This window comes from Pogoniulus pusillus, chromosome 12 (genome assembly GCF_015220805.1).
Source record: "Pogoniulus pusillus isolate bPogPus1 chromosome 12, bPogPus1.pri, whole genome shotgun sequence".
NCBI lineage: Eukaryota > Metazoa > Chordata > Aves > Piciformes > Lybiidae > Pogoniulus > Pogoniulus pusillus.
In genome coordinates this window covers 33,288,335-33,312,819 of record NC_087275.1, presented here as the reverse complement: position 1 = coordinate 33,312,819, position 24,485 = coordinate 33,288,335, and the positions used below count along the sequence as shown (strand labels likewise).

At 60.1% G+C, this 24,485-nt stretch overlaps 2 protein-coding genes across 3 annotated transcripts in view; one reads left to right on the top strand and one right to left on the bottom strand.

Moving 5' to 3' along the window:
* Positions 1-877: 877 nt before the first annotated feature.
* Positions 878-24,420, top strand: S100G (S100 calcium binding protein G). Its single transcript, XM_064152097.1, has 5 exons — positions 878-947; positions 5,861-6,066; positions 20,675-20,811; positions 21,569-21,725; positions 24,212-24,420. Exons 4-5 carry the CDS (start codon positions 21,594-21,596, stop codon positions 24,323-24,325), a joined length of 246 nt encoding a protein of 81 aa, XP_064008167.1. The 5' UTR covers positions 878-947; positions 5,861-6,066; positions 20,675-20,811; positions 21,569-21,593; the 3' UTR covers positions 24,326-24,420.
* The window catches only part of CTPS2 (CTP synthase 2), a 34,419-nt gene continuing 16,771 nt past the window's right edge, over positions 6,838-24,485 (bottom strand). For both annotated transcript variants that reach the window (XM_064152096.1, XM_064152095.1), the window contains 6 exons: positions 15,973-16,069; positions 14,910-14,965; positions 13,759-13,855; positions 12,238-12,382; positions 9,281-9,388; positions 6,838-7,991 (listed from right to left, as the gene is read on the bottom strand). In XM_064152096.1, the coding sequence (XP_064008166.1) occupies positions 9,319-9,388; positions 12,238-12,382; positions 13,759-13,855; positions 14,910-14,965; positions 15,973-16,069 (465 nt within the window). In that variant the 3' untranslated portion in view covers positions 6,838-7,991; positions 9,281-9,318. The remainder of the gene's footprint in view (positions 7,992-9,280; positions 9,389-12,237; positions 12,383-13,758; positions 13,856-14,909; positions 14,966-15,972; positions 16,070-24,485) is intronic.

Genomic DNA, 24,485 nt, shown 5'->3' with positions numbered 1-24,485 from the left:
AGAGGAGTCTGAGCCTCTCTTCCTTCTGGGGATCAGGAGCAGTGTGGGCAGCAGGACAGGGGAGGTTCTTGTGCCCACCCCTGTGCTCAGCACTGCTCAGACCACCCCTGCAGTGCTGTGTCCAGCTCTGGGCTCCTCCATTGCAGAGAGATGCTGAGGTGCTGGAAAATCACAGAAGACAATTCCAGCCCAGCTGAGAGCTGCTCACTTTGCTTGGGTAAGGTAGAGAAGGCACTGAGGGGAGGGGAAAAGCTGGCACCTGTTGGCTCAGCTTGTCCTGGCATGACACCAGAAGAGGCACTGGCACTGCAAACAGCTGAGCAAGAGCTAACTCCCCTTGCAGGAGCAGGCAGGAGTGTGGGTGTGACATTCATGCCAGTCCTCTGCCTGCCTCTCTTCAGGGCCTGCACATCCAATTCCATTCCATGCAACTCCATTCCAATTCAGCTCAGCCTCCAGGGAGCCCTTACAGCTGCATTTCAGTGTCCAAAGGGGACCTCCAGGCAGGCTGGGGAGGGAGTGTTCAGTAGAGCCTGTGGGGATAGGATGAGGGCAGTGGTTTGGAGCTGGAGCAGGGCAGAGTTAGGCTGGACAGCAGGAGGGAGCTCTGCACAGGCAGAGTGGTGAAATCCTGGCACAGGCTGCCCAGGGATCACAGAATCACAGCCTGGCAGGGGCTGGAAGTGTCCTTGAAAGCTCATCCAGTCCAACCCCTGCCAGAGCAGGATCAGCCATACTGGCAGGCCATCCCTGCCCCTTTTCCACCCCCTTGCCCTGATTCCCCACTTCCCCCCACACCCAGAGCACCTGGGCTCTGCTGGAGGCTCCTCCCAGCCCAGGTGTGACCACTTTGCCCTCCCTGCCCACTCCCCTTTATAATGGCCCCAGGAAGGCAGCAGCTCCAAGCTTGCCCATCTGGGCAGAGGATCCTCCTCCTGGCATCACAGGTGAGTGCCCCTGGTGCACACTGGGTGACTGGTGGAGGGGATTCAAAGGCCGGGGGGCCTGGTGGCCCCCCGGTTAGGTAGGAAGAGAGTTGGTAGCCACTGCAGTGTCCCCCACGGGTGCTGGCTGCGTCTCCTTGGCAGGGCTGAGCTCCTCTCTGGGGGGTTTTAGCTGGTTCAGAGTCTTGCCCCAGGCTCTGGGGTGGGTGCAGAAGTGGTGGTGGTGGAGCAGGAGCTGTTTAGAGAGAAGGGTGGGGGGGAGCAGGAGCTGCTCGGGGGGGGTGGGGGATGGGGGGAGCAGGAGCTGCTCGGGGGGGGTGGGGGATGGGGGGGAGCAGGAGCTGCTCGGGGGGGGGTGGGGGATGGGGGGAGCAGGAGCTGCTCGGGGGAGGGGCAGTCTGTGGTTATTAACAGACTCGCAGACTTGTCAGGGCTGGAAGGGGCCACAAGGATCAGGCAGTGCCAACCCCCCTGCCATGCCCAGGGACACCCTACCCTAGAGCAGGCTGCACACAGCCTCAGCCAGCCTGGCCTCAAACACCTCCAGCCATGGGGCCTCAACCACCTCCCTGGGCAACCCCTGCCAGGCTCTCACCACTCTCCTGCTCAACAACTTCCTCCTCACCTCCAGCCTCACTCTCCCCACCTCCAGCTTTGCTCCGTTCCCCCCACTCCTGCCACTCCCTCACAGCCTCGAAAGTCCCTCCCCAGCTTTTTTGGAGTCCAGGGCCGGCAGCAACCCCTGGTGCTGTGCAGCAGCCAAGAAGGGCAGACAGGCAAAGGGACTGTGCCCCACCTGCAGCCAGAGGCATCTCCCTGGCTCCCAGCCCTGCCTGGGAGAGAAACAGAGTCCTGTGGAGCATAGGGGAGAGCCTCTGTCTCTCTAGGGGAAGAGGAGATGAGGTTCTGGTGATGCTGGAGTGGAGAAGTGGAGCAGTAGGAGAGACCTCTGAGCAGCAGTGTTGGTGGTGGGGACAGACCCTGAGCTTGCCACCTCCTCTCTGTCCCTGTGCCAGCTGAGCACTCGGTGTGCCAGTACCCTCCCAGCCACCACCACTCTGAGCAACGCAGCAAGATTCTCATTTCCCAGGCACAGCACAAGAACACCTTGATCGAATTCCCTCCCTGCAGAGAGAGAGGGAGAGACACAGAGAGCTTCTTCCATCCCTGCCCTGAGCCCTGCTGCAACGCTCAGGAGCAGACTGAGCTTGTGCCTGTAGCACTCGAGTGCAGAGCAACCAGCACCCAGCCTGTGCTGCCCTCGCTTTGAGCACCCTTCCAGGGGCAGCTCTCCAAGCCAGCAGCAGAGCGGAGCACAGCCAGTGAGCTGCAGGCTGGCAGGATGCCAAGCATAGACTGCCCTCTGCTCATGCCCCCCTAAACTGCAGCTCCACAGTCCTGGGCTCACCAGCACCACAGAATCAGAATGGCTCAGGTTGGCAGGAGCTCAGAGCTCCTCTGCTGCAACCTCCCCACTGTGCCCAGGGACACCTCTCAGCCACACTCAGCTGCTCATGGCCTCAGCCAGCCTGGCCCAGAACACCCCCAGCAAGGAGGCAGCCACAGCCTCCCTGGGCAGCCTGGGCCAGGCTCTCAGCACCCTCACACTCAACAGCTTCTCCCTCAGCTCCACTCTCCCCCTGCTCTGCCTCACCTCCAAACCATTGCCCTTGGCCTGCCTGCAGCCCCCCTCAGCACAAGTCCCTCTGCAGCCTTCCTGCAGGCTGCCTTCAGCTCTTGGCAGCAGCTTTGAGCTGCCCCTGGAGCCTTCTCCTCTGCAGGCTGCACCCCCCCAGCTGCCTCAGCCTGTGCTCACAGCAGAGCTGCTCCAGCCCTGGCAGCCTCTTTGTGGCCTCCTCTGGCCTCTCTCCAGCAGCTCTGTGTCCTCCTGCTGCTGGGGACAGCAGAGCAAAGTCAGAGTCCTGTCTCTGGCGTTCAGGAAAGCACCCAGACAATGGCCCAAGTCCACTCTGGGGAGGCTCTGGCACTTGTCAGTGTCCTCCCCGAGGTGGTGTCTATGGGGAGGACGTTCCCTGGGTGCAAAGCAGAGAGAAACTTCACTGCAGCCCGAGAGAAGCCAGCTCGGTGTGATGGAGAGGCCAGGAGGAGGGGAGGAAGAGAGGAAAGCAACTCAGGACAGAGCACAGCAGCAGGCAGGAGGGAGGCAGCTGGGAGCGAGCTGCTAATCAATACATGTTAAGCAGAGAGCAAGCCAAATGGATGCATTAACTGTTATCAGTGCTCCTGCCCTGCCGGCAGCTGTGCTGAGCACTCCTGGCCCTCGGCACAAGAGCGGAGCAAGCCCCAGCCAGCAGCAGGCATCCACAGCCCTGCTGCCAGCACGCCCCGGGGATCCTCTCCTAACCCGGTTAAGTCCCAGTGAGCTCGGGAGCAGCTGTCAGAGCAAGCTCTGATGTCTTCTGCTCACCTCTCCAGGCCGCGGGGGGAGGATTAACAAAGCTGAGCATCCTGTTCCCGCCTGGCCCGGGCTGGGGCTGGCTTCGTTTCCACGGCTCCTCTGAGAAACTCCCCTCCAAAACCGCTCTGCTCCCTTCCTTCAGCTGCGGCTTCAGAGGCTAACCCAGCCCGGCTCAGACGTGCTCTGCAGACAGGGCTGCCCTGGTTGCCCTTTCCCTGCTGGAGGGGAGCCCACGGCAGAGTGCTCCTGGAGCAGCCCCGTGCCAGCTGCACGGCGATTTAGCAGTTCAACCTGCCAGGGCTTGCTGTGCCCTCAGGCAGCTGGAGGAACCTCCTGTGCCCTGCAGCTGGCAGGGGAAGCACCTTGGAGATCATCATAGCTCCTCCGGCAGGAATCACAGGATGCAGGGGCTGGGAGGGACCCCCAGAGAGCAGCCAGCCCCTGCCAGAGCAGCACACCCAGGGCAGGGCACACACAGCACAGCCAGGGGGGCTGCAGTGGCTGCAGAGAAGGAGACTCCACAGCCTCTCTGGGCAGCCTGCTCCAGGCCTCTGCCACCCTCACCATACAGCAGTGTCTCCTCCTGTTCAGGTGCCACCTCCTGGGTGCCAGCCTGTGCCTGTTGTGCCTTGCCCTGCCACTGGGCACCACCACACAGAGCCTGGCACCTGCACCCTGGCCCCCACCCCTCAGATATTTGCAGGCACTGATCAGGTCCCTCTCAGCCTCCTCCGCTGCAGACTGAACACCTCCAGGGCTCAGCCTTTGCTCACAGCAGAGATGTTCCAGCCCCAACCATCCTCACAGCCTCTGCTGGCCTCTCTCCAGCAGGTCCCTGCCTCTCCTGAGCTGGGCAGCCCAGAGCTGCACACAGTGTGCCAGGAGTGGTCTCAGCAGGGCAGAGCAGAGGGCAGGAGACCCTCCCCTAGCCCTGCTGGCCACACTCCTCTTGCTGCAGCCAGGATGCCCTTGGCCCTCTTGGCCCCAGGGGCACACTGCTGCCCCCACGCAGGACTTGCTGCCCTCCAGCACTGCAATCATCTGCCTGCAGCCTAACTTGTGTTAGGGTGTGCAAGGCTGCGGTCCCAGAGCAGCAGTTTGCTGCCAGGAGGTAGCCAGCAGCATGCTGGAAGAAAAGCAAAGCCAGGACCGCTCAGGGCCTGCTGGACCTCAGCAGCTGGCAGGCAGTGCGGCTGCGGATACTGCCGGGGGGCATCCAAAGAAGGAGCAAAACGATCCTCGCTCCTCATTCACCTCGGGGTCTGCTACGAAGCCTGTCTGGGCAGAGGGCTGCCCTGCCCCCTCCGCCTTCTCTCCTGTCACTCTGCATTCCGAGCGAGCCCGAAGGGAAACAAAAGCAGTGCAGAGGAGCAGCAGGTCAGGCTTTGCGAGACAAAGAGAGGTATTTGCATGGCTCCGGCAGAGTGGGGCTGGACTCAGGGACAGCATAGGAATGAGGCTCCTGAATGGGCACATCCCTCTGGTGCTCGTCTCACAGCACTGCTAACGAGCAGCTGGCACTGGACGCCAGCCACGGGCAGAGCTGGCACCGCGGAGCTCGGCCAGCACTGCAACCTGGGCGCTGCTGCTCTGCCCCACCGCACAGCTCCCAGCCCACAGACAGGCAGCGGCAGCCTGGGGGCAGCCAGAGCAGCAGCACAGGAGGGGATCCTGCCCCTCCGGTCTGCTCTGCTCAGCCCTCACCTGCAGCACTGCCTCAGGTCCGGGCTCCCCCCAGCAGATGAGGGACATGGAGCTGCTGGAGAGGCTCCAGAGGAGGCCATGGAGATGCTCAGAGGGCTGCAGCAGCTCCCCTGTGGGGACAGGCTGGGAGAGTTGGGGCTGCTCAGCCTGGAGAAGAGAAGGCTCCAGGGAGACCTCAGAGCAGCCTGGCAGTGCCTGAAGGGGCTGCAGGAGAGCTGGGAAGGGACTTTGGAGAAGGGCTGGAAGTGGCAGGATGAGAGGGAATGGATTGGAGCTGGAGGAGGGCAGACTGAGACTGGAGAGGAGGAAGAAATTCTTTGCAGTGAGGGTGGTGAGAGACTGGCACAGGTTGAGGGGTGGTGAGACCCTAGACAGGCTGCCCAGGGAGGATGTGGAGCACACAATCACCCAATGTGATTTTGTGCTCCACAACCTCACTGGAGGTGTCCAAGGCCAGGCTGGATGAGCCCTTGAGCACCCTGTGCTGGTGGGAGCTGTCCCTGCCTATAGCCAGGGGGTTGCAGCAGATGATCTCTAAGGTCACTTCCCCCGAGCCCTAGATGGTCCAAAGCTCCAGCAGCAACTCTGGTGCCACTGGTGCCCAAATTCTCACCCTGTGCTCAACTCTTTGCACCTTCTGGTCCCATGCGCATGAAGGAGAATCTCTGCTCCCTGAGTGGGGCGCAGCGCAGCGAGCGCAGACAAAGCCTAATGAAATCCATGCTGGGATCTTTCATTACCCTGCAGGCAACAAAGCCATCAAAACAAAGCCCTTCATTATCTCTCCTATTAGGGAAGCAGAGAAGTGAGCTGCATCACTTGGATTATCTCATTGTCCTCCCTGGTCAAAGATGACAGTGGCATAAGGAGCACTAAGGAGAAGCCATCTCCGGGCCTCATTTCTTTGTTTGCACAGTAAGAAAGCAGCATCCAAGCTGTGAGGAGCAGCTCGAGGGCTCAGCTGCACGGAAATCATCTATTTTCCAGCTCATTGCACTGGTAAGCAGCATCAGAGTGCAGCTGGGGCTGGGTGCTGTGCTTTTATCTGGGGCACAGCAGCACTTGGAGATTCATAGTCACAGAACCAGGCAGGCTGGCAGAGAGCTCCAAGCTCCCCCAGCCCAGCCTAGCACCCAGCCCTGCCCAACCAACCAGACCATGGCACTCAGTGCCCCAGCCAGGCTTGGCTGCAACACCTCCAGCCACGGCCACTCCACCACCTCCCTGGGCAGCCCATTCCAGTGCCAATCACTCTCTCTGACAACAACTTCCTAACAACATCCAGCCTGAACCTGCCCTGGCACAGCTTCAGCCTCTGTCCCCTTCTTCTGCTGCTGGCTGCCTGGCAGCAGAGCCCAACCCCACCTGGCTACAGCCTCCCTGCAGGCAGCTGCAGGCAGCAATGAGCTCTGCCCTGAGCCTCCTCTGCTGCAGGCTGCACCCCCCCAGCTCCCTCAGCCTCTCCTCACAGGGCTGTGCTCCAGGCCCCTCCCCAGCCTTGCTGCCCTGCTCCAAACACCTTCCAGCACCTCAGCATCTCTCTGCAATGGAGGAGCCCAGAGCTGGACACAGCACTCCAGGGGTGGCCTGAGCAGTGCTGAGCACAAGGGTGGGCACAAGAACCTCCCTTGCCCTGCTACCCACACTGCTTCTCTTCCTTCAGGTCCCATTCCCCCCAGATATGTTACACAGAGCCCAGCCCAGTACTGGGGGGTGGAAATTTGCACTCGGTGGAAATGGCTGGAAGCAGACACGACAGCAGGCAGCTGCTGGGACCCAAACAGGATTGGTGTTGAAGTGGTTAACACTTTGGAATTGCTTAGTTAGAGCCTGGCATTTGGGAGAGAACAACCCCATGGACCTGTGCCGGGACTGAGATGGTGGAGAGCAGCAGAGGGGAAAGGCACCTGGGGGTGCTGGGGGGCAGAAGGGTGCCCAGGAGCCAGCAATGTGCCTTGCTGGCCAAGAAGGCCAAGGGCAGTCTGGGCCGGCTCAGAAGGGCTGTGGTGAGTAGGTGCAGAGAGGTTCTCCTGCCCTCTGCTCTGCCCTGCTGAGGCCACAGCTGCAATCTTGTGCCCAGCTCAGGGCCCCTCAGGCCAAGAAGGAGCTGAGGGCAGTGGTGGAGAGAGCCCAGCCCAGAGGCAGAGAGCTCTGCAGGCAGGGAACATCTCCTGTGGGGCCAGGCTGAGGCAGCTGGGGCTGGCAGCTGGCAGCAGAGCAGCCTGAGGGCTGCCCTCAGTGCTGTGCCCAAGCTGTGCAGGGCAGTGTGGGCAGGACGCAGGCAGGCTCTGCTCAGGGCTGGCCCAGGGCAGCACAAGGGGCACTGGGGGCAAGCTGGGGCAGAGGAGGTGGCAAGGCAAGAGGAGGGGAAGCTTTTTGGCTGTGAGGGTGGCAGAGGCCTGGAGCAGGCTGCCCAGAGAGGCTGTGGAGTCTCCTTCTCTGCAGCCACTGCAACCCCCCTGGCTGTGCTGTGTGTGCCCTGCCCTGCACACGAGGTTCAGGCTTTGCTGCACTAAGACAGTCTATGGAATCCCTTCCCGTGCAGTGTCCCAGGCAGCAGGATGGAGCTGTCTGTACTTCAGGCCAAGCTGTTTTCCCAGGCTCTGATCCAAATCCATGTGAGCACCTGAGCAGCACTGCAGTGAGGCAGCCAATTTCCTCTGCTGAACTGGGATGGCACAGGACGAGAGAACACTGCACATCCAAAGAAGCCATCAAAGAGTGGAGATGAAAGGCACAGGGCTGGTACAAGATGAAAGCCAATTTCACACACAGAGTTCCAGCAGCAGGGCAGCTGGGTCAGTCCATCCAGCAATCCACCAGGAATTTCAAGAGCAAGCAGCCAGAACGTACTGGAGATGACTTCCTTGTAGATGAATAGAGGAGAAGTGGTTCCTCTGGGCCCCAAGGGAAGGTAGCTCACACTGAAAACAGCACAAAGCAGAGCTTAAAGTAATCTGAATATAAACTCCCTCTCGCTGAGAGCAGAGAAGCACAGTATCACAGTATCATCAGGGTTGGAAGAGACCCCACAGATCATCAAGTCCAACCCTTTACCACAGAGCTCAAGGCCAGACCATGGCACCAAGTGCCACGTCCAACCTTGCCTTGAAGTGCCCCAGGGACGGCGACTCCACCACCTCCCCGGGCAGCCCATTCCAGTGTCCAATGACTCTCTCAGTGAAGAACTTTCTCCTCACCTCCAGCCTAAATTTCCCCTGGTGCAGCCTGAGGCTGTGTCCTCTTGTTCTGGAGCTGGCCACCTGAGAGAAGAGAGCAACCTCCTCCTGGCCACAACCTCCCCTCAGGTAGTTGTAGACAGCAATAAGGTCTGCCCTGAGCCTCCTCTTCTCCAGGCTAACCAATCCCAGCTCCCTCAGCCTCTCCCCATAGGGCGATCTGGCTGTGAAATAGAACAGCAAACTTGAACGAACTGAAATCTACCCCAGAGGGCTGGGGGGAGACAAAGCTGAGGGTTGCAGGCTCTTGAGAGCGCTCAGGAGCGCTCCTGCAGTGGCCCCCGCGGCCGCCAGGCGGCGCAAGCAGGAGGCTGCGGCCGAGAGGAGCCTGCGCCCAGCGAAGAGCTGCTGTGCAGGGCCACATCCTCCCTGAGCTGCCTCTGAGCCACGGGACAGGCTCAGCCACGCTGAGCAGCACAGGCGCACAGCTCCCTTGCCAGTTTGGCAGGGGAACGGCATGGAGACAGACCAGTTTCTGCTGCAGGACTTCCTAACAACATCCAGCCTAGACCTGCCCTGGCACAGCTTCAGCCTCTGTCCCCTTCTTCTGGTGCAGAGCCCAACCCCACCTGGCTACAGCCTCCCTGCAGGCAGCTGCAGGCAGCAATGAGCTCTGCCCTGAGCCATGGTCTGGTTGGTTGGGCAGGGCTGGGTGCTAGGTTGGGCTGGATGAGCTTGGAGCTCTCTTCAACCTGCTTGATACTGGGATTCTATGAGGGAGGATGAACTTCCTGCCTCTGAACAGTCGAATACCTGGCCAAGACCTCAGAGCTGCACCCCAAACACTTAACAGATTTAACATCACAGCTGGAGAGTTAAGCAGCAGAAGGAAAACAAAACCAATTAAGTGCTGCAGGCAAGCTCTGGGAGTGGCTTTGGTGCCAAAGGGACAACCAAGGAGCCTCCTTTAAGCCTAGGAGAGATCAATGTCACGAAGCAGCATAAAGAAGCAGCACAAAACCAATGCAGTTTACCTCAGCATCATCCATTTCTGTGCTCTCCTGCAACCACTTCAGCTTCTTTCTGCACTAGGGAAGTCTTTTTCTGGAGAGCTGTCGTCGCTGAGGTCACTGTAGCTGTCACTGCCAAACGGCAATATACAGTCAGAAGGATCTTGACCAGAGATGTGATCTCAAATCCCCTGCCCAGGTGACGCCTCTGACCCAGCAGTTGCCTCAGATGCAGCCCATTTCCAGAGCCAATCTCACCTCCTGCCCAGTGCTGCTCTTTCAGAACACCTCCGACAGGAACGGGCTTAAGTTTGGGGTCTAAGATCACAGAATGCTTTGGGTCGGAAGGGACTTTAAAGATCATCCAGCTCCAGGTCCCTGCCGTGGGCACAGACACCTCTCACTAGCCCCAGCTTGCCTTCAATACCTCCAGGGAGCAGGCATCCACCACCTCCCTGGGCAGCCTGTGCCAGTGTCTCACCACCCTCACTCGAAAGAATTTCTTCCTGCTCTCCAGCCTCAGCCTCCCCTCTCCCAGCTCAAAGTCACTGCCCCTCGTCCTGGCACTGCCAGCCCTCCTTCAGAGCCCCCCTCGGGCGTTCCTGGTGGTGGTGAAGCTGAGGGCAGGAGGGACAGGGCTGTGCGCCCCCTTCCCCCCCCCCCCCCACGCTGGCACCTGACGGCACCTGGACAGACTGTGCTGGCACCAGGCTGCTGGGCAGCGGCAGCGCTCCTGGGGCAGCAGCAAGCTGAGACGGTTTGGTTAAGGGTGGGGAGTGGCAGCTGAGCCGGGAAGGGGACAAAAGCCTCAGGTGTAAGCGCAGGATTCCTAACCCAGCAGAGCCTCCCAGTGCCACTCTACCCCCACCCCCCGGCATGGCAGTGGCAACCCAGAGTTTGTTCCCTGCCTGGGAGCTTCCTTCTCCACCTCCACCCACATTCCCTAACCAGGAGGCTTCTGTCTGCCCGTGTCAGGGTCAAACGCCTGAAGGTTTGGGACAGACCCGGAGGCTGCCCTAGGGAGTCCACCTTAAACCTCCTCTGCCGGGAAGAGCTGAGCTGGGAGGCTCTGTGGCACCTCTGCAGCTGCAGCAGTGCAAAGCTGTGCTCTTTGGATCTGAGCAGACACAAACCCTCTACCTGACAAGCAGGATGCTCAGAGTCTCTCGGCTCTGCCCCGTGCCCTCACTGCAGCCTGCTGCTGCCATGGCCTGAGATTCCTGCAGCGCTTCCTGAGCCCCTCCTGCTGCCTGCATGCACACATGCACACATGATCACATGCACACACACATGCACATATGCACACATGATCACATGCACACATGCACACACACATGCACATATGTGCACACACACATGATCACATGCACACACACATGCACACATGACCACATGCACACACATGCACACATGACCACATGCACACACATGCACACACGATCACATGCACACACACATGCACACATGACCACATGCACACACATGCACACATGATCACATGCACACACACATGCACACATGACCACATGCACACATGACCACATGCACACACACATGCACACATGACCACATGCACACACATGCACATGATCACATGCACACATGATCACATGCACACATGACCACATGCACACACATGCACACATGATCACATGCACACACACATGCACACATGACCACATGCACACACATGCACACATGATCACATGCTGACATGCACACATGCACACATGATCACATGCACACACACATGCACATATGATCACATGCACACACACATGCACACATGATCACATGCACACACACATGCACACACACATGCCCCATGCCCACATACATGCCCCATGCCCACATGCCCACGCCGCAGCACCGCCGCTGTACTTACCTCCTCCTGAGCGCAGGCAGGGCAGAGGAACAGGAAGTCAGCATGGTTAGAACAGGTTTCAGCTCCGCAGCACAGCCCAGCAGCAGAGGCTGTGCTCAGAAGAGGGGGCAGCAGTGTGCCTGCAGAGCTGGGTCACCTCCTGACAGCCCTGCCCTAACCCCAAAGCCTCCAGAGAGCTTTCTGTAGCTGGGCACTGCTGCCCAAGGGCACTCACAGCCCAAAGGCAGCTGCCAGAACTGTGCCACACCACACACTGTGAGGCACAGCTGCTTCCCCAACAGCACCCAGACAGCTCCATCTCCTGCAGGCAGCTGGGGCTGATCCCCACCCAGCACTCTGCTCTTCCCCAGGGAATGACAGACCTTTCCCAGGCATTCCCCCAGGGAAGATGGCAACTGATGGCATCTGCCAGCGCTTGTGTGAAGCCTCTGACACTGTCCTGCATGGCAGCCTGCTCACAAATGGCATCAGCATGCACCTGAGGGGTGGCCACTGGCTGGATGGCTGCACCCAGAGTGTTGTGGGCAGTGACTCAATGGCCAAATGGACACCAGGGACAGGTAGGAGTGGCAGGATGAGAGGGAATGGGTTGAAGCTTGAGGAGTGCAGACTGACACTGGAGAGGAGGAAGAAATGCTTTAGAGTGAGGGTGGTGAGACACTGGCACAGGTTGCCCAGGGAAGTGTTCATGGCCAGGCTGGATGAGGCCTTGAGCAGCCTGTGCTGCTGAGAGCTGTCCCTGCCCATGGCTAGAGGGTTGGAGCTGGATGAATGAACTCGAAATAGATGAGAGCAGAGCAGAGCAGCCTGAGCTTGGCTGTGAGGAACAAGTTGTGCAGCAGGAGGCTGCTGCCACACTGCAACAGGTTGCCCAGGGAGGGAGCTGAGGAACCACCCCTGGAGATGCTCACAGGTGGGCAAGGCTGTGAGCAACCTGCTCTGGTGGAGGATGCCTCTGCTGAGTGCAGGATGCCCCTTGGGATCTCCCTGCCAACCCAACCCATCCTATGGCTCTATGATGGTTCCCCTTCTGCACTTCTGAGTCCCTCCAGAAATGTGTCTGCCAAACTGCAGGCAAGGGAGTGAGGAACTGTACCTGGGAGAGAGTTTACAGCCACGCTGCAGGTAAGCACTGAGCGTCCCAGTGGCTGCCAGCAGCAGCCCCAGGTAGGGAGGTGAAGGCTTCATAGGTCTGGAGGAGAACTCTGGGTGGAACTGAACCCCCACAAAGTATGGATGATCTGCAGGAGAGATGGCAAAGCAAATTACAAAGGGCAGGAAGAAGGCAGTGGAATAGCTGATAAGAAATAAAGTTCAGGGAAGATCTCTATGGAGTCCAGGAGCTCTTCTCAGAGACTTCCATTGACAGCACAAGGGGCAAAGGCTGCAAGGCCTGGAAAGGCTGCAGAGGAGACTCCACAGCCTCTCTGGGCAGCCTGCTCCAGGCCTCTGCCACCCTCACAGCCAAAAAGCTTCCCCTCCTCTTGCCCTGCCACCTCCTCTGCCCCAGCTTGCCCCCAGTGCCCCTTGTGCTGCCCTGGGCCAGCCCTGAGCAGAGCCTGCCTGCGTCCTGCCCACACTGCCCTGCACAGCTTGGGCACAGCACTGAGGGCAGCCCTCAGGCTGCTCTGCTGCCAGCTGCCAGCCCCAGCTGCCTCAGCCTGGCCCCACAGGAGATGTTCCCTGCCTGCAGAGCTCTCTGCCTCTGGGCTGGGCTCTCTCCACCACTGCCCTCAGCTCCTTCTTGGCCTGAGGGGCCCAGAGCTGGGCACAAGATTGCAGCTGTGGCCTCAGCAGGGCAGAGCAGAGGGCAGGAGAACCTCTCTGCACCTACTCACCACAGCCCTTCTGAGCCAGCCCAGGCTGCCCTTGGCCTTCTTGGCCAGCAGGGCACATTGCTGGCTCCTGGGCACCCTGTTGCAAAACCCCACTGAGCTGACACGAGGAGCTCTGGGCAGAGCAATGTGTCTGTCCCTCATGCACGCCCAGCCCATGGGAAGCCTTCAGACTTCTAACACCCTCTGAACCTTCTGCCATTGTCACACAGGTGGAGTCATCTGAAGAGGCCTACAGGCAGGCTGGGCAGGGACTGCTCAGAAGGACCTGTAGGGACAGGTCAAGGGCAATGGCTTGGAGCTGGAGTGGGCGGAGTTAGGTTGTGCATCCAGCCTAGACCTGCCCTGGCACAGCTTGAGGCTGTGTCCCCTTCTTCTGTTGCTGGCTGCCTGGGAGATGAGAGGCAATGGTTTGAAATCAGAGCAGGGCAGAGTTAGGTTGGACACCAGGAAGGAGTTCTGCAGAGTAAGAGTGGTGAAATCCTGGCACAGGCTGCCCAGGGCTGTGCTTGAGGCTCTGTCCCTGGGGACATTCAAGCTCAGGCTGGATGTGTCCCTGTGCAGCCTGCTGCAGCTGGAGGTGTCCCTGCTGCTGCAGGGGCTGGGCAGGATGAGCTGTGAGGGTCCCTCCCAGCCTGGTGCAGCCTGTGACCCTGTGGGTCAGCAGTACCCCCAGCACCACCCTGGCTGCCAGGAGAGCTCAGCACTGCCTCCCTGCCCTGCAACCACCTCCCCACGGCTCGGCAGCTGCAGCAGGAGCTCCAGGCAGGTCAGACACTCACTCTCCAGCTCAATGATTTCCATTCTGTTCCCTTCCGTATCGTGGCCAACGAACTTCAAACCTTTCTCTTCAAAGCTCTGAGTCAGTTCTGGGTTGACCTGAAACATTGCAAGCAACAGTCAGGGCAGAGCCACTGCTCTGTGTGCTCAGCAGGCAGCAGTGACTCGTGGCAGTGGCCTCAGAGGTGAGCAGGAACGGCAAGAGAGGAGCTGGGCATTTTGCTCTCTTGCTCTCCTACTCTCTCTGCTGTAAACCTGGGACAGAGCCAGGCTGAAGGCCAAGCACTGCTTTTACAGCTTCCTGCCCAGCACTCCAAAGGTTAAAGGCAGGCCCCCTCCTGCTTGCTGTCCCCTGGTTCTGAGCAGCTTGCACTCCTCCTTGTCCACTGCAGCAGGGACCAAGCCTGAGCAGCTCTTGGTGCCTATGACACAAGCTGTGGTGCAGCTCCTGCAGGCTCAGCAGCTCTGCACTGTGCTGGTTTGGTGCCTTGGTGGTGTCCCCAGTGCTCAGGGAGCACCCCAAACTCTGAGCACTTGACTGCCATTCCCTTCCCCCCTCAGCTTCTGAAGGAAACAGCATTCACAGGATTCCAGAGTGGCTCAGGCTGGCAGGGAGCTCAGAGCTCCTCTGCTCCACCCTCCTGCCATGCCCAGGGACACCACACTCAGCTGCTCAGGGCCTCATCCAGCCTGGCCCAGAACACCCCCAGGCAGGAGCAGCCAGAGCCTCCCTGGGCAGCCAGAGCCAGACTGCATTCTGTGACTCCACACTAGGAGTAAAAGAGCTCACGAAGGGGTGAGGCACTGGAACACACTGTCAAATGAGGCTGTGCAACCTCTCTCCCCAGAGGGATTCAGGACTAGATGGGGCAAAATCCTGAGCAGCCTGAGCTGCCTTGGGAGTTGGCTCAGCTGCAAAGAGGGAGCTGAGAGAGCCCAGGGGGGTTGTGGAGCCTCCTTCTGTGGAGACATTCAGAACCCACCTGGATGCACTCCTGTGTGAGCTGCTCTGGGTGTAGCAGAGGTTCCTGTTGACCTAAGTTGTCCTGTCCAACCCTGACTCAGATCTCAGCTCTGTTGGGTAAGAACCCCCGCCCAGGCTTTGGGGAGGACCCCCCCAGCAGTGCAGCACAGAGCAGTCAGCAGTGCTTACCTCATAGCGGTGCCTGTGCCGCTCCTCCACAAACCCTTCACCACCATACAGCTTCCCTGCGCAGACAAAGGGAAGCGATCAGTGCCCTGCTGCCGCCCGCGGTGCGGCTCTGCCACTGCCCTGCCAGGCACAACGAGGCACAAACCCACCTCGCTCCAGCCTCCTGTTCTGAGTGCTTTGGGTTGGCAGCTCCAGAGGGCACCCAGCCCAAGCCCTGCACTCAGCAGGGACATCCTCCCCCAGAGCAGGCTGCTCACAGCCTTGCCCAGCCTCACCTCCAACAGCTCCAGCCATGGGCACTCAGCTCCCTCCCTGGGCAACCTGTTGCAGTGTGGCAGCAGCCTCCTGCTGCACAACTTGTTCCTCACAGCCAAGCTCAGGCTGCTCTGCTCTCAGCTCAAACCATTGCCCTCCTCCTGTCCCTGCAGGCCTTTGCCAGCAGTCCCTCTGCAGCCTGCTTGCAGCCCCTGCAGCTCCTGGCAGGCTGCTCTGAGCCCTGCCTGGAGCCTTCTGCAGGCTGCACCCCCCCAGCTGCCTCAGCCTGTGCTCACAGCAGAGCTGCTCCAGACCCTGAGCATCTTTGTGGCCTCCCCTGGACCCTCTCCACCAGGTCCATGTTGTTGCTGTGCTGAGGGCTCCAGAGCTGGCCCCAGCCCTGCAGGTGAGGTCTCCCCAGAGCAGGGCAGAGCAGAGGGGCAGGATCTCCTCTCTCCATCTCTACCCACCCTGCTTTGGGTGCAGCCCAGGCTGCCCTTGGCCTTCTGGGCTGGCAGTGCCCACTGCTGCCTCCTGCCCAGCTTCTCACCCACCAGCATCCCAAATCCTTCTCCTCAGGGCTCCCTCTCTCACCTCATCCCCCAGCCTGGAGTGACAGTGAGAATTGTTCCAACCCAGGTGCAGGACTCTGCACTTTCTCTTATTGAAGCTCATGAGGCTGTCCTGGGCTCACCTCTGCAGCTCATGCATGTCCCTCTGGACCCTCCTCCATTCCAGGCCTTTTGCTTTGCCAGGTTCCAGAGTTCCTCTCCAAAAGGTGAGGCAGGAGAGCAGAACTGTAACTTACTGAGCACAGAATCCTCTGTTTTGAACACAGTCCTCCTCTTCCCCAGCCTCATGGTGCCACCCACATCTCCAGGGCTGTGCTCTGGCATGTCAATAACCTGCAGAGAGAAGCTGTTTCAGAGCTGTTGCAGCCAGTCACAAGCAAAGGAGACAATGGCAGTGCAGCAGAGCAGAAGAGGTTGCACAGGCTGAGGAGTGCTAACAGTTTGCTTTCCCTCCAAGCACTCCCAATCACTTCCTTTGCCTCTCCTGCAGCTTTGCTCTCAGCCCTGGGGCTGTGATGAAGCTGAGGATGTGAACTAACCTGATAAGATCAACACAAACTATTTCTTCAGTCCTCCACAGGCAGGGACACCTTCCACTAGGCCACATTGCTCCAGGCCTCATCCAGCCTGGCCTTGGACACCTCCAGGGAGGTTGTGGAGCACAGAATCACCCAATCTGATCAAAGATCAAAGATTCTGTTCTCCACAACCTCCCTGGGCAAGCTGTGCCAGTGTCTCACCACCCTAAACCTGTGCCAGGTTCTCACCACCCTCACTGCAAGGAATTTCTTCCCAATCTCCAGTCTCAATCTGCCCTCCTCCAGCTCCAATCCATTCCCTCTCATCCTGCCACTCCCAGCCCCTCTCCAAAGTCCCTTCCCAGCTCTCCTGCAGCCCCTTCAGGCACTGCCAGGCTGCTCTGAGGTCTCCCTGCAGCCTTCTCTTCTCCAGGCTGAGCAGCCCCAACTCTCCCAGCCTGTCCCCACAGGGAAGCTGCTGCAGCCCTCTGAGCATCTCCATGGCCTCCTCTGGAGCCTCTCCAGCAGCTCCATGTCCCTCTTCTGCTGGGGGGAGCCCAGAGCTGGAGGCAGTGCTGCAGGTGAGGGCTGAGCAGAGCAGAGTGGAGGGGCAGAATCCCCTCCCTGTGCTGCTGCTCTCCCTGCTCTGGCTGCAGCCAGCACACAGCACTGACATTACTGCACTACTGCTCAGGTCAAGGCTCTGAACCTGGAAGGACAAACTCCTTTTGTCCCTGGAAACTGCCACAGCTGACACAGCACAGCTAGGCACAGGGAGCCATGGCAAGAGTCAGGGTGGCAGCTGTGCCCTGTGCCAGCAGCAGCTGACACACAGCTCAATGAACACATCAGCAGGCTGAGGCTGGCTCCACAGCAGCAGCACACTGAGTCAGGCAGCCCTGCAGCACCCACACCCAGCCCTGCCTAGGGAGACACTTTCCATGGCACACTGGGGACATGTCAGCAGGGAGGGCCTGGGAGAAGTTCAGGTTTAACTGGTGAGATGAGAAACCCTTCTGCAGCTCAGGGCTGGGGCTCCTACAGGCATTGCTCTGCCACAGGCAGTGCCTCACCTGCCACACAAAGGCTCTGACAGCTCAGCCTCAGCTGCCATCAGCCACTGCTGTGCCTCAGACACTGCCAGGCTGCCTGCACGCATTGCTCAGCTTCCAGTCCTGCCTCCAGTGCTGCTGGGCCCAGCAGGAGGAGGACACAGAGCTGTGGAGGGAGGCCAGAGGAGGCCACAGAGGTGCTGCCAGGGCTGGAGCAGCTCTGCTGTGAGCACAGGCTGAGGCAGCTGGGGGGGTGCAGCCTGCAGAGGAGAAGGCTCCAGGCAGAGCTCAGAGCTGCTGCCAAGAGCTGAAGGCAGCCTGCAGGAAGGCTGCAGAGGGACTTGTGCTGAGGGGATCTGCAGGCAGGCCAAGGGCAATGGTTTGGAGGTGAGGCAGAGCAGGGGGAGAGTGGAGCTGAGCAAGAAGCTGTTGAGTGTGAGGGTGCTGAGAGCCTGGCCCAGGCTGCCCAGGGAGGCTGTGGCTGCCTCCTTGCTGGGGGTGTTCTGGGCCAGGCTGGCTGAGGCCCTGAGCAGCTGAGTGTGGCTGAGAGGTGTCCCTGGGCATGGAGGGGAGGTTGGAGCAGAGGAGCTCTGAGCTCCCCTGACAGTGAACATTTCTACCCTTCAGTCATGCCTCAGAGGGGCTCCTCAGTGAACTCTCAAGCTGTTGGGCTGCTATACAAGTGCAGTGGTGCTGCTGCAACCCAACACACTGGAGAAGGTGGAGAACTCCATGAGGTGAGGGCGTCAGCACCAGCAGAGGATTAAACTGGATGGGTGAGATAGTTGCTGCCCTGGCACGGCAGCCTCACCCCTCTGCTTTCCAACAGTGCCAGGGAATGGCACAGAAACTCACTGGAGGCCAACCCACTTAGTGTTCCATCACTGTAAGGTAAACAGCAGCAGAGTCACGAGGCAGGCATCAGTGGTGGCAGGAAGGATGTGACGAGAGCAAGAGAGAGCAGCTGAGACCCCAGCATGGCCTGGATCCATCCTGCACGTGCACAAGGAGCAGGTGGCTGGCAGCAGGGATGGGGCTGGGCTGGCAGGGAGCTCCAGAGGGCATCCAGCACTCAGCAGGGACATCCTCCCCCAGAGCAGGCTGCTCACAGCCCTGCCCAGCCTCACCTCCAACAGCTCCAGCCATGGGCACTCAGCTCCCTCCCTGGGCAACCTGTTGCAGTGTGGCAGCAGCCTCCTGCTGCACAACTTGTTCCTCACAGCCAAGCTCAGGCTGCTCTGCTCTCAGCTCAAACCATTGCCCTCCTCCTGTCCCTGCAGGCCTTTGCCAGCAGTCCCTCTGCAGCCTGCTTGCAGTCCCTGCAGCTCCTGGCAGGCTGCTCTGAGCTCTGCCTGGAGCCTTCTGCTCTGCAGGCTGCACCCCCCAGCTGCCTCAGCCTGTGCTCACAGCAGAGCTGCTCCAGCCCCTGAGCATCTTTGTGGCCTCCTCTGGACCCTCTCCACCAGGTCCATGTCTGTGCTGAGGGCTCCAGAGCTGGCCCCAGCCCTGCAGGTGAGGTCTCCCCAGAGCAGAGCAGAGCAGAGGGGCAGGATCTCCTCTCTCCATCTCTGCCCAACCTGCTTTGGGTGCAGCCCAGGCTGCCCTTGGCCCTGTGGGCTGGCAGTGTCCACTGCTGCCTCCTGCCCAGCTTCTCCCCCAGCAGCACCCCCAGTCCTTTTCTGCAGGGCTGCTCTCAGTCTCACCACTCCCAGGCTGGACTGACAGTAAGGTTTGCCCAGACCCAGGTGCAGGAGCTTAGACTTTGCCTTGTTGACCCTGATGTGATTGTCCTCAGCACAGCTCTGCAGCCTGCCCAGGTGCCAGGACACACAGAAGGAGCAGCTCTGGCTGCAGGGGTTGCTGCTGTCTCAGTGCGGATGGCTCCTGCCGCTGGGCACACAGCGCAGCCAGCAGTGCCCTGGGCCTTGGCAAGCTGTGCCCTCGGGAAGTGGCATCGTTACTGCAGCAAATGAGAGTCACAGAATCATAGAATCGTGGAGTCAACCAGGCTGGCAGAGAGCTCCAAGCTCCCCCAGCCCAGCTTAGCACCCAGCCCTGCCCAACCAACCAGACCATGGCACTCAGTGCCCCAGCCAGGCTTGGCTGCAACACCTCCAGCCACGGCCACTCCACCACCTCCCTGGGCAGCCCATTCCAGTGCCAATCACTCTCTCTGCCAACAACTTCCTCACAACATCCAGCCTAGACCTGCCCTGGCACAGCTTCAGCCTCTGTCCCCTTCTTCTGCTGCTGGCTGCCTGGCAGCAGAGCCCAACCCCACCTGGCTACAGCCTCCCTGCAGGCAGCTGCAGGCAGCAGTGAGCTCTGCCCTGAGCCTCCTCTGCTGCAGGCTGCACCCCCCCAGCTCCCTCAGCCTCTCCTCACAGGGCTGTGCTCCAGGCCCCTCCCCAGCCTTGCTGCCCTGCTCCAAACACCTTCCAGCACCTCAGCATCTCTCTGCAATGGAGGAGCCCAGAGCTGGACACAGCACTCCAGGGGTGGCCTGAGCAGTGCTGAGCACAGGGGTGGGCACAAGAACCTCCCCTGTCCTGCTGCCCACACTGCTCCTGATCCCCAGAAGGAAGAGAGGCTCAGACTCCTCTTTCCCATGTAGGACTCTCCAGTCTTTGGCCACTCACATCTTGGAGTGTTCTCCTTCTGCAGAGCAGCAACCAGAATGGCATCCCAGAGGAAATCCATCACAGAGCTGGCACACACTGAGGAGCTGCCTCTGGCCCTGCTGCTGCCACCTCCCACACACAGCAAGCAGCTGCAGAGTTTGCTCATTTGGATCCTCTTGAAACTAATCCCTATTTTCCCAAGTCCCTGCCAAGAGCAAACACTACACATCCCATGGGAGCCTTTCCCAGGCCTCTGGAGTGTGCTGCACCTCAGAGTGCAAAATTCATCCATTTACCCAGGATGGCCTACAGAGACCAAACAAGAGCAGTGCTGGATGCTGCTGCTGAACCATTTCCAGATCACAGAATGCCAGGGACTGGAAGGGACCTCCAGCACTTCCCTCAGCTCCTTCCTGACCTGAGGGCCCAGAGCTGGGCACAAGACTGCAGCTCAGCAGGGCAGAGCAGAGGGCAGGAGAACCTCTCTGCACCTACTCACCACAGCCCTTCTGAGTCAGCCCAGGCTGCCCTTGGCCTTCTTGGCCAGCAGGGCACCTTGATGGCTCCTGGGCACCCTTCTGCCCCCCAGCACCCCCAGGTGCCTTTCCCCTGTGCTGCTCTCCACCAGCTCAGGTCCATGGGGCTGTCCTCTCCCAAATACCAGACTCTGCCTTGGCCTTGTTGTAAGATAAGAAGTGATTCATTTCAGCTGCTAAAGTATCTTCTTCCTCTGCCCACTGAACACAGCCCAAGTGCTGCACTGACTCACTGACAAATGCCAGTTTCACAAGCAGGGTGGAGCATCCAAGCCACTATAAAGGTTACCTCAGTCTGAGGCTCTCACTGCTGCTGGATACTTTTGGAAGCTCTGGACTGTGAGTGAGGTAAGCACAACCTGAAGGAATTGGGTGTTTACAGCCTCTGAAGCTGAGATGATTTTTACTTCCTGAGTGTTGATCCAGTTCCGTAGAAGTAAAACTCAGCTAAGCCTCTTCTCACCTAGGCTGAGTTTGCTTTGCTTTGCTCTGCTCAGACCTCACCCCCAGTCCTGCCTCCAGCTCTGCTGGCCCCAGCAGCAGGAGGACACAGAGCTGTGGAGGGAGGCCAGAGGAGGCCACAAAGATGCTGCCAGGGCTGGAGCAGCTCTGCTGCGAGCACAGGCTGAGGCAGCTGGGGGGGTGCAGCCTGCAGAGCAGAAGGCTCCAGGGGCAGCTCAGAGCTGCTGCCAAGAGCTGAAGGCAGCCTGCAGGAAGGCTGCAGAGGGTCTTGTGCTGAGGGGGTCTGCAGGCAGGCCAAGGGCAATGGTTTGGAGGTGAGGCAGAGCAGGGGGAGAGTGGAGCTGAGCAAGAAGCTGTTGAGTGTGAGGGTGCTGAGAGCCTGGCCCAGGCTGCCCAGGGAGGCTGTGGCTGCCTCCTTGCTGGGGGTGTTCTGGGCCAGGCTGGCTGAGGCCCTGAGCAGCTGAGTGTGGCTGAGAGGTGTCCCTGGGCACAGTGGGGAGGTTGGGTCAGAGGAGCTCTGAGCTCCTGCCAGCCTGAGCCCCTGCAGGACTCTGTGCTGTGAGTGACCTCGCAGGCTCTCAGCACAGGGCTCTGACCTACTCCCAGTGTGATGCAGTTTGGTTCTTGTCTCCTCTGTCTGCAGTTCCTGCTCTAGAGCTCAGCTCACCATGGAACATTTACTCAACGACAACCTGCTGAAGTCCTTCACCGAGTATGCCCTGAGGGAGGGCAGCACCAGTGCCCTGTCCATCCCTGGGCTCAAAACTCTGCTGCAGAATCAGTTTGCACAGTACCTGAAGGTGAGTGCCACTGATCACACTGAGCTGCTGCTGAGCTGGGAGGGAAGGGAAGCAGAGGCAGTGGTGCTGCCAGGCTGGGTGCTCCTTGGCACATCTTAGGGTAAACACCAGGAAAAAAGCTTCTGCTGTGACTCTGCTGTGGCACTGGAGCAGGGCTGAGCAGAAAGGTTGTGGATATTCCCTGCCTGGAAGTGTTGAAGGACAGGTTTGAGGCTGGATGAGGAGACAGAGTGGACCCTTGGCCAGTTTGCTGTTGATACAGAACTGGGGGGCTGTGGAGTGGGCTGGCAGGGAGCTCCAGAGAGCACCCAGCCCAGCCCCCTGCCAGAGCAGGGGCACCCAGGAACCTCCTGAAGCTCAGAGTCCTGCCTCTGGGCAGGAACAAGCCCAGGCACCAGGACAGACTGGAGGACATCCTGCAGGAGAGCTGCTCCGTGGAGAAAGGCCCTGCAGTGCTGGAGGGCAGCAAGTCCTGCGTGGGGCAGCAGTGTGCCCCTGGGGCCAAGAGGGCCAAGGGCATCCTGGCTGCAGCAAGAGGAGTGTGGCCAGCAGGGCTGGGGAGGGTCTCCTGCCCTCTGCTCTGCCCTGCTGAGACCACTCCTGGCACACTGTGTGCAGCTCTGGGCTGCCCAGCTCAGGAGAGGCAGGGACCTGCTGGAGAGAGCCCAGCAGAGGCTGTGAGGATGGTTGGGGCTGGAACATCTCTGCTGTGAGCAAAGGCTGAGCCCTGGAGCTGTTCAGTCTGCAGAAGAGGAGGCTGAGAGGGACCTGATCAGTGCCTGCAAATATCTGAGGGGTAGGGGCCAGGGTGCAGGTGCCAGGCTCTGTGTGGTGGTGCCCAGTGACAGGGCAAGGCACAGGCTGGCACCCAGGAGGTGGCACCTGAGCAGGAGGAGACACTGCTGTATGGTGAGGGTGGCAGAGGCCTGGAGCAGGCTGCCCAGAGAGGCTGTGGAGTCTCCTTCTCTGCAGCCACTGCAACCCCCCTGGCTGTGTTGTGTGTGCCCTGCCCTGGGTGTGCTGCTCTGGCAGGGCTTGGGCTGGCTGCTCTCTGGGGGTCCCTCCCAGCCCCTGCACCCTGTGCCCCTGTGGACTAACCAGCTGAGGGATGGCAGCAGAACAGTTAAGTGTTGCTCATGCTCACATGGAACCTTCTATGCTCCAGCCTGCCCCTCCTGCCCCCTGTTCTGCCAGTGGGCACCACCAAACAAAGACACCTCCCTCATCCTAACAGCCAGCCCTGGCACCACCACCAGGAGGTCTGGTGCACAAGACAGGGCACGAGCTGATGCCTGTCACCTGTGAATGCAGTGTGCCTGGGAAAGTGGGCAACAGTGGGCAGAGACTGGCAGGGCCTGCCCAAAGGCCAGAGGAGCAGCACATTGCCAAGTGTGCTGTGCAGGGCCCAGGCTGGGGCTGGACCCAGCAGGAGGTGGTGTCTGTATTCATGTTTCCTGGTGGCTGCACACCTCTGCAGTTCTTCCACTGCTCCCACCCCTGCCTCCCCAGGCTGAAGGAGCTGTCTGGGCAGGGCTGGATGCCTCTGACCCTATCTCTGTTACCTCTGCTGGCAGCAGAGAGCAGGAGCTGCCTCTCCAGCATGACCAGGAACACAGGGGAGTCACAGAGTGGCTCAAGCTGGAAGGGAGCTCAGAGCTCCTCTGACCCAACCTCCCCACCATGCCCAGGGGCACCTCTCAGCCACACTCAGCTGCTCAGGGCCTCAGCCAGCCTGGCCCAGAACACCCCCAGCAAGGAGGCAGCCACAGCCTCCCTGGGCAGCCTGGGCCAGGCTCTCAGCACCCTCACACTCAACAGCTTCTCACTCAGCTCCACTCTCCCCCTGCTCTGCCTCAGCTCCAAACCATTGCCCTTGGCCTGCCTGCAGACCCCCTCAGCACAAGTCCCTCTGCAGCCTTCCTGCAGGCTGCCTTTGGCCATTGGACAGCACAGTACAACAACCCCAGTAAGACCTCCAAGCTGCTGCCTGTGAGTGCCTGCATCCCTTCCGGGCAGTGTTCCTCACAGGACAACAGCTGTGAGCATCCCTGAGGGCTGGTGGCAGCAGCTGAGGGGACTGGGGCTGCTCAGCCTGCAGAGAAGCAGGCTCAAGGCAGCCCTCTGCTCCCTGCAGCTCCCTGACAGCAGGATGCAGTGAGAGGTGAATCAGTCTCCTCCTGTGCAACAAGTGACAGAAGAAGAAACGGCCTCAAGTGGCACCAGGTTGGCTTTAGGCTGAGTGTTAGCAGAAACTCCTTCCCTGAAAGGGTTTCTCAGCCCGGGCAGAGGCTGCCCAGGGCAGGGGCTGAACGCCCAGCCCGGAGGCACTTCAGAGCCGCCAGGACGTGGTGCTGAGGGCCAGCAGCAGCCGTGGCAGTCAGAGAACGCTGGGGCTGGGTGACCCTGAAGGCTTTGCCAGCCCAAGTGATCTGTGACCCTGACATTTCCCTCTCTCCTTTCCCTGAACTCCTCCCCTGCCACCACAGGACTCATTCTCCCTCGACAACATCATCAAATCCCTGGACAAGGACAAGGACGGCAGGGTCAGCTTCGACGAGTTCCTGGCGCTCATCAAACGGCTGACTGGGACAGGACAGTGAGGAGAGGAGAGCCTGCAGCTGCCCAGCGCCCCTGCACGCCCAGCCCACACCTGCTGGGCATCTCCAACGGCACAGAATAAAGCTGTCACAGGCAACAGCTGTGTCCTGCCTGCCCCTGCCTGCACTCATCCAGCCTCACAGCCAGCTGCTGCTCGGGGAC